Raw genomic sequence first — 9,050 nt, 5'->3', positions numbered from 1 at the left:
TTTTTTTTCCCACAAGCAGAGGAAGTGTGATTGGATCATATTTGTCTCTGGAAGCAAGACGGAGGAATGAGTGTGGCTGCCACTCAGCCTTCTCCTGGCAGGCGTATGATGTGCATGAAGCAATCCAATACCTCAGACATTTACAGGAAATCCTACTGCTGTTATCACAGAGTTACAAAGTAAATAGCCAAGTTGCACAACAGTGTTTATAAAATAATCCTCTTAGGGATTTCACCAAACAGCTTAGCTAGTTCATTAAAACTCTTAATAAGCACAGCTTTCACATAGAGGTATTTGCACATTTTACCATTAAAATCCCATTAAGACTGATGGCCCCTGTCTTGCTAAGTAGTTTTATGATTAGTTTCATAATTTAATTATATGCTATAGAAGGTGTGTCCCAGATTCACTCCTGAAGTACAAGCAGGTGGTTACAGTAGACTTACAGGGAATAGGTGATAACATTTCTGGCTGCATCTCTGTAATTAAAGATACAAATATTAATTCTCCCTAAGCAGTTCCCTTAATCTTCAAATTTCTTTTATCCCTTACTAATGGGAAGTGGCCATACCACTTTTGCCTGAGAGAAGACACATATCTGAATGTAACACATGTTAGTAGGGATGCAGCACTGAACCCACTTCCACATTCCTCTGACCATAACTTGCTGAAGTGGGCCACAATGCCTGTAAATCCCATTCTTACACAGTGAAGGAGCCAGCACATTTTAATTTCAGTGCCTGTGGACAGGGATAAATTCAGAAGCCATACCTGGACATTCCTCCCAGTCATAGCAGGTGTCATAGCCACAGGGCACTTTCTTCAAGCTTTCTGCAGAGAGCTTTGCCCTTTCAATAGCCCAGTGTAAGTCGGAACTGCTGTGGCAAGGGCCAGCATGCAAAAAGTGAAATGACTGCTCTCCAAGGCACTTTTCAGCTGAAAACTGACAGCTGGGTTTCGTCACATGCTGTTCAGAAAAAGCATGTAGCACACAGATGTCTTCTGAGTAGTGGCTGCCCCAAGGAAGAGGAATAATTATTTTAACAGACTGTGATGCAACTCCATACTTTAAAAACTCCAACAACGTAAAATAAAAAACAGCAAGTCCATGACAGGCTAGATATCTGTCTAAAGACCTAAGGCTGTCATAGCTATTGAAGTGTCTGGTCCTTGAGAAGGCCCAAGTACAGCATAGTGCTGTGAGCTGAAGAAGCTTTGGTCCCAGCCACAAGATACAAAGCCAAGGATGTGCTTGGAAAAGGAAACAGGAGGTACTGTTATCTCCACAAGGCACAGGGCACTTCCAATGACCTATGTTAACCTGGTTCATACTCAAGCCATATTCATCTTTCTGATTTTCAGCCCTACACTACACCTCTAACCTGTCCAGCCATTTACTAAAAATTCTCTGGGATAATCCTTTATTCACTGGAAGGCTGGAAGGTCTGTGCAAGTTGTGTTCTGCTAAGAGACAGTAAGTCCAAGTCTTACATATTTTCTTATGCTCTCAATATTAAAATATATGGTGTACTTTGCACCATGTTCACCTGGACGTCAAGCACAAGTAGCATAGCACATTAAGGTAAGGTGATGACTATGAAAGTGTAGAAGTTGAAGGAAAAAGGAAGGAAGAAGAGTTGGGATGTCCAGTAGCAGATGACAATGGCACGAGATTAGAAAGACTCTGGTGTGCCATGTGGTTAATTTTCATTTTATTTCACTGACTGTGAAGAGGGCTGCAATCTACATGCAGGGCCATAACAGGTTAGAGACCAGGAATCTTCAGATTGCTGTGTTTTGTTACTCTTTATTTTGTCTTCACAATGGACTTTCCCTCTGCCATTGGGGAAACTGTGACTTTTCTTTTTCAAATGGAGCTTTAACTTACCCACAGTCCTCTTCTGGATTCATGCAAACACACTCAGACCCAACCTGTTTTTGTCCTGCATTGCAAAATCCTCTAATCTTTGTTTGCTCATCTGAAACAAGAGTGAGAGTTCTTGTAACTGGAAACATAATTAGCAGAAATTACTTAGACTTCTACTGCCAGGACTAAATTGTATTTATTTCCATTTATCCTGCACCTCTTCATCAGGTGCAATGACTGGCTTTCCACAAGTATGGGTACGTCTTCGTAAGAATCACTGGAAAAACTTGCATACAAAGTTTCAAAAGAATGAGTTATCCTGCTAAATTTCATTAAGCATTGCTAATACAGCTTTCTCCCCCCAAGATTACAGTTTCAGTATTGCAATTTCATGATCAAAATGTGAAATATGTTGCACTCAAAAACTCTGATAATAAATATTATTCTAATAATTTAATGAACAGTTGCAATGCATTTGAAAACTAGTAAGCCACATTCTAGCTCTATCTAGTTATAATAAAACCATGCTGAGGATACCAGGACTACAGGAATAATAATGCACCTGAAGAGATACTAACCTTTTTCGCATGTAATAGACCTCAGAATAGAAGGAAACCAGGACAGGTCTTTTCCACAAGTATATTGTGTTTGACCAGTGACTACAAACCCAGCTCGACAGCTTAGCTTCACAGTTTCACCAATGATGTAGTGTTGCTTAAATGGGGAAATTTCAACACTGTCAGATGTTGGTGGCCTCAGGCATAATGAGGCTGTATTAAAAAAGAAAAGAATATAATTCTAGCTGTTTTCATGGCATAGGGGTATTTATAGCAAGACATAATGCTTCAGGTGAAGAGCCATTAAGGCACACACAATAACACCAAACACTTGATTGACATTCAAAAATAATATTTGTCATAATTAAGTCTAGATATTTTCAGTGCATGTCAATGTTTTTTATAAAAGTCACTTTTGATCAATAACTAAATAACTACAATCCATTACTAATGTATGCCAGTAAGAGTAATTTAATTTCGGATTGATAAATACAAATGGTATTTACAGAATATTTTAATCTTGCTTTTGTAAAAGAAGCTGTTGACAAAGCAATTAAAATTAATGGCGTTGAAGAACTTGTGAGTATAATCGGACTTTTTTTTTAATAAAATGAATAGTAAGTCAATAAAATTTCACTGAGTTTTAACAAGCTATTGGAAACTCTCCTGTTAGCAAGACCAGGCCAGTTCTCACCTATAGCTGTTGAAAAGACTTGTCCGTAAGCAGTTTGAGGCATTCATTTCTTATGGGGATTTTAGAGACATAATTAATTTAATACAAAAAATGGTAGTCAGATTCCTCCAAGAACACTTTGTTCAGCTTTATTGTCAAAGATTGTTATTATAAATCTGAGTATAAGAGATGAGTACTTGCTTCCCTCAGAGATATTTAAAACTAGAAGAGAGAAAGGCCTCATAAAACTGAGCGTTTTCTAAAACGTTTAACATCGCAATATTCTTACAAAGCACACAGCAGCAACACTTTGAAGTTCAAAGAGGAACAATGTAATGACTCAGTAGGTTTTTGTCATGCCTAGTGTGAATGCTTTAAGTACCTTATTAAAATGCTGTCTTTTCAGATATCATTACAGATTTATTTGTTAAAACCTGTATTATAGTCTATTTTGTGTATTTTTCCATGACTTGTTTTGTTGTTGAACAAAACTAGTTTTTTCTTACGTTGGCATTCAATAGGTTGTTGTGTCCAAGTTTGATCAGGCAAACATCGGAGGAACTGATAGCCACTGAGAACATGACCGCTCACACAGGCAATTTCAGCTTCTTCTCCCACTGCATACTGGTTCTTTTCATTCTGCCAAAATAAAGCCCCCAAAAGTAAAAAAGACTATAAAAAAATCTTGAATGAAAATAGACATTGTCAAACAAATCAGTGCTTAAAGTCCTGCAGCAAATGCTTTTCCTTTTCTGAAACAAGAGTCGTCCAGTCACCTACAGAATATTTGTCCAGCCATACTAAATAAAGCCATGGTTACAAAATATTCAAAGATCAGTTTAGGATAGGTTTCACTTTGCCTTTGATTCACTTGCTTATAGATGCTGGTGAACTGGAGTCCCATAACATGCTATACACAGCAACATTGTCACTAGTACACTTATTAGCTTAGGTATCAATCTAGCAAAGAGACTGTAACTAGTATGTTTTCCTTCCATCTCAATTATTTTTCATGCTCACCCTTATAAACCCATTTTCTGGTGGGTCTGGCCTGGAGCATCCAGTCTCAAGCTCACCAATCACAATATCCACTTCTCTTTTTGCTTCATCATCATTAATACAAGGAGCTCCTCTGAAAAGTAAAAATTGCTGGTAAGGATTCATCTTAAGCAGTTGTCAAAAAACAACAGCATAATGTCAGAAGTTTTGGTCGGATGTGCTTGGAGTATTTTCCTCAAAAAAAAAAAAAAAAAGTGGTAAGAAGACAGTTTGGTTAGGTTTATGAGTAATAATATTGTGATACAGTAGGTTTTTGCCATGTCTAGTGTGAACACTTAAAATACCCCCTTAAAATGTTTATATGGTCATAACCCAATCATTGCTATCAGTCAGTGGTTACAGGAGGCTTGTTTTCTATCAGTGTGGAGCTGTAAAGCCTAGTCTCTGAGGTAAGTAACAAAGAACCACATGGTCCATTGTTTTTCATCCTCTCTCTCCTATTGCTCCATAATCTCCTCTGCTGTCATTACAGCAAGGATAATGAAAATACTGGCTCATCTGTTTCTGCATGTGATTCTCAGCAGAAAAGTTGAACCTGTTCAAAATCTTATTCTTAAAGATGCAAGAAACTGAGCCTCTTTTGGGGCTGGAATTATGATTTCAAGATGAAACCATGCAAAACTTGTACATTAGATGAAATCAAAGCAGGAATATGAAAAGCTTGTTAATTTCAGAGAAATTTTCTCCAAGGCAATGAGCTCAGACTTAAACCTTTAAGAGGATGTGAAATAAAAAATAAAGAAACTGCGAGCTCCTGTGAGTGTAAGAAGATGACTTCTCCTTAGCTCTGGCCAGGAAGCCATAAAGAAGTTTAAGAGATCTACAGACATACTTTAGGATGTAAATAATCAGCCTTTTTCTGGAATAAACAATGAGTAAATCTCAACCTGAAGCAAGTTACAAAAATTTTCAAATATTTCCTTTTCTCAGCCCGTACCACGTAAGTTCAGAAACGGGAGCTGTTTGTCACTTCTCCTTGGTCACAAAGCCACTCTGGAGGGCTCTGTAACTCTGCCTTATGACTGAAGAGTCTTTTGATCAACCATCTTCTTACTTGTCCATGAACACAGAGACGTAACAGTCCTCCTCTTCTTCCCGTTCACCCTTGCAAGGTTTTCCACCGTTTATTGGGGATGGGTTATTGCATTCCCTGGTCCTTCTTCTCTTGAAAGAAGCATCACATGAGCTCCATTCAGACCAGCAACCCCAGCGACCATCTACAGCAACTGCAAGAAATAAAAGAAAGCCCGATTTTTTTCAAAAAATATCATATATAGAACTTCTTAGTCAACATATTAGAGAGATGATGGTAAATTCATAGTAGCCATTTTCAGAGGATTTAAAATTGTTAATGTTAACAGAGTAGATTATGTTGAGAATATGAGGTTTTCCAAAGAGATAGGCAAATTTCAGATTGCTTCAGGAGAGGCCTTTCTTTCCAGTTTTCTTTGCAGGTCACGTTTAAATCCAGAAGCAGTATTCTACTTCATGCACAGATGTTTGTATTTTCATGGTACTGACAACTACCTCAGATAGCTCATAAAAGGGTAAGCTATCAAATTAAATATGAACTCTAAAACTAAGTCTAAACACCAAATCTACTTCCCACACAAACTGAATTAAAATATCACTGTCTTTTCTCACCCACCAGGCTATTTGCCTGTGCCACCACAAAGCATTACGTAAGAATTATTATTTACACACCATTTCTGTTCTTCGTGACATACATTATCCACATCCATATCTTTATTTGCATATCTTATATTGTTTCTTTTTGAAGCACACAGTTGTTGAGATACTTTTTCTTTTAACAAAAGCAACATAATAATACATTAATTCTATTTTCTACATGAATGCCAAATTCTTTTGAAAAAATTTCTTTTGTGTGAAATAATTTTTTTCAGAATTATGACTTGGTTCCCTATCCTTAAGACATTTTAAGTAGATTTTTCCTTTTACACTATAATTAACAACTTTTATCCCTTAGATATTTTATCTTAAGCAAAGTAGGCCATAAGGAAACTAAGAAATGGATTTCCTAGTTTTTGCATCAAGTATCTTTGGTCCTAATTTCATTCTTTTTGCTAAACAACTTATTTCATACTCTCATTAGTGTAGCTTAGGGATTTTTTTATCACATCTTTTAATTTCTTTTAAATGCTATGCTTACTCTGTATTATTTTCTATTAGTAGTTGCCCCTTTATTTTAATACCTTCTGATCACCACAATGGGGTAAGAAGTTGCATGAATTTTGGAAGGGAAGATTACATCATATTTGTCTTTGACTAGATTGACAGGATTCTTAGGTAAAAGTTATGATATGAATTGATGATATCAATTTTTTATTATCAATTGATGATATCAAGGTTTTGTTTTGTTTTGTTTAAAAATAACTGGTAAGGATGTAAAAGTTTGACAACACTGACTCTGGACCTGGACCAGAGTTCAGCTGTGGACAGCCCTTCCCCACATGGCTGATGCTTCCTTGGCCAAAGACTTTGTGAGGTCTTAGTGGGAAAGCATACAATCTACTTATCCTAATATTTTGATAAATCCCATCTATCTTTTGTGTATGTTGTCCAACAGATAACATCCTTGCAGAAATAAATTTTCCTGCCTAGGGAGTCTGAGCACTTTGAAAGATGCCTGAAAAAAACAGCCCAGCGAGGGGCAGGACAGGCTGTATCAGGACTAAATCTTCAATATTTCTGCAATGGCCACAGCCCTGCTAGCAAGAGCTTTTCAGTTGTTCTAAAGGTAGGACTACATACCACTGTGCTCAGAAAATTACTTTTTGATAGACACTGGAAAGAAGAGTGGAAGGCCAGGCTGGACATGGCTCTGAGCAGTCTGGTCTAGTGGTTGGTGACTCTGCTCACAGCAGGTAGGTTAAAACTCAGTGATCATTGTGGTCCTTTTCAACCCAGGCCATTCTATTATTCTGTGACTCTATGAACTGCATGAAACACGTATATGTTACATTTTTTGATTTATGCATAAAGTGATACATTTCTTGTGCAAATAAATGCACTTTTACAAAAAATAAAAATATGTTTCTTTATACATTCATAAATGAATTTATAAAATCATTCATGTTTTTAATTATCAGTGAAATTTCAGAGTTTTGCTTTCTAGAAAATACAGCAAAGTTGATTTTCGAACGGTTGCCTCCTCAGTTCTGTGCTGCCGGAATTCCTGATCACAGCTCACTATGGGCTTTATAACAGGAGAACCCCATTTACACCACGGCAGTATCATCACACTCACCTGATTCATAACCTGGGGCTCGGATCTCACAGTTTGTGCCGTAGGTGCCAGCCTGGCACAAGCAGAGGCACTCTGTCCCAGAAAGCACAGGCCTGCCATTGTTGGGGCACGGGGCACACTGGCATGGGTCAAACCTGCCTGCATATTCCCCGAGGGCCCTTCTGAGGTTGCGTCGCCTGGTCACAGCACAAGGCATGTTCTTCACCAGATCCACAATGGACGACACCTGGAAAACAGCCATTCAGTTAGCACTTACCTTCAGTTTAACTGTGTGCCATACTTTGCAATGTAGATCCAACCAGGAAAGGTACATTATTTTCTTTATATCTTGCCCAGATGTGTGTGCACATGTAATTCACCTCACAGTCAACATCATCTGGATTTAAAGGGCAGGAATGCATAGCTGCTGGCTGTTGGGTATTTATCAATATTTTTCTTAACCTTCTCTTACCTCAAAGTCAATTACTACGGGATTGTCCTTGGTCGATTCCAGCCAGTTTATAAAGATTGTGTTCCCTGGAAAAGCCCCCTTTTTCTCCCAGGCCAGTGCAGCAGCGTACTCTGATCTGCCACCTTTGACCAGTGAGACTGACCGTTCTGCTGACTCCAATATGGAACCTGAAGGTATTTCAGAACAGAAATGTGAGACAAAGGCTTTCAAAGAAAACAACAGCATCATAAGGAAAAGTGTAACAGGATAGAAAAGAATATACTGAAATATTATAGAGTTACCCTTAGAAGAAATGAGTCTAAGCTCAGGAAAAAAAAATCCTATTCTGTTTAGTGATGTATCAATTTCCTAAAGAAGGCTGTGTAAGGCTGCTGCCATGGAGATATTCTCAGCTACACCAGAGACTTGTGAAATTGTGTGGATAAAGCAGGCTTCGCTAGAAGAAGAATGCACTACAAGGCAGGACCTTTGGTCCCAGTTATAAATGCCTGATTAATTGGACTTGATCACAGAATGAGTGCAAAAGCAGTGGAGGTGAGGGTATATCTGTTTTTAGTGATGCAGAACACAATCCTTACCATTCTTTCAGAAATAGTGCCAACCTTCTGTGGTATGAGATGCATTGTTGGGGACTTCATGATGTCTGTTCAAGATGAGGAAGATGGGAGGGGAATATAAGGGTGCATTACATTGCCGAAATCTCTCAGCTGCTCTGAGCAACCTCTAGAAAAGATCATGGAATCACAGGTTTCTCACTTTAGCAAGCCTGGCTATAGCCATGCTGTCAGATCCATGATTGCCAGAAAGAGCCAGTGACACTGGATCTCAAGTTACAGAACTCGAGAGCAGAGGATGAGAGTTCCTCTACCGTAATTTTGCAAGCAGGAAGATGTTTTTGATGTTTGCTTCATTGAAACAGTGAAACAGTTTCAACCCCAGGCAATACAAGGGGTTGTTCCCGAGGGGTTGGTACTGGGGCCTGTCCTGTTCAACGTCTTTATTGGTGACCTGAGTGGTGCGGTTGATGCGGTGGAAGGAAGGGATACCATTCAGAGGCACCTCAACAGGCTGGAAAGGTAGGCCCAGGTGAACCTGATGAGGTTCTACACAGTGTAGTGCAAAGTTTTTTCATATCTGCAGAACTGTTGTAGAAGGTATCATATCTGCAGTATTGT

The 9,050-nt window shown here is 38.5% G+C and overlaps 1 protein-coding gene across 1 annotated transcript in view; it reads right to left on the bottom strand.

Annotated features, from left to right (window-relative positions):
- Window positions 1–8,894, bottom strand: part of LOC122167967 (complement component C6-like) — an 11,010-nt gene extending 2,116 nt beyond the window's left edge. Inside the window, exons 1-8 of the mRNA XM_042832960.1 lie at window positions 7,876–8,894; window positions 7,425–7,650; window positions 5,211–5,382; window positions 4,118–4,229; window positions 3,604–3,736; window positions 2,446–2,637; window positions 1,889–1,979; window positions 772–1,013 (exon numbers count right to left, since the gene is read on the bottom strand). Coding sequence (XP_042688894.1) covers window positions 772–1,013; window positions 1,889–1,979; window positions 2,446–2,637; window positions 3,604–3,736; window positions 4,118–4,229; window positions 5,211–5,382; window positions 7,425–7,650; window positions 7,876–8,103 — 1,396 coding nt within the window. The 5' untranslated portion in view covers window positions 8,104–8,894. The remainder of the gene's footprint in view (window positions 1–771; window positions 1,014–1,888; window positions 1,980–2,445; window positions 2,638–3,603; window positions 3,737–4,117; window positions 4,230–5,210; window positions 5,383–7,424; window positions 7,651–7,875) is intronic.
- Between the last annotated feature and the right edge of the window lie 156 nt (window positions 8,895–9,050).

This window comes from Centrocercus urophasianus, unplaced genomic scaffold (assembly GCF_019232065.1).
Source record: "Centrocercus urophasianus isolate 14NV4802_14NV808 unplaced genomic scaffold, USGS_Curo_1.0 seq_1089, whole genome shotgun sequence".
Lineage (NCBI taxonomy): Eukaryota > Metazoa > Chordata > Aves > Galliformes > Phasianidae > Centrocercus > Centrocercus urophasianus.
Note: the sequence above shows the minus strand (reverse complement) of the source record. Positions and strands in the feature narration are given on the sequence as shown.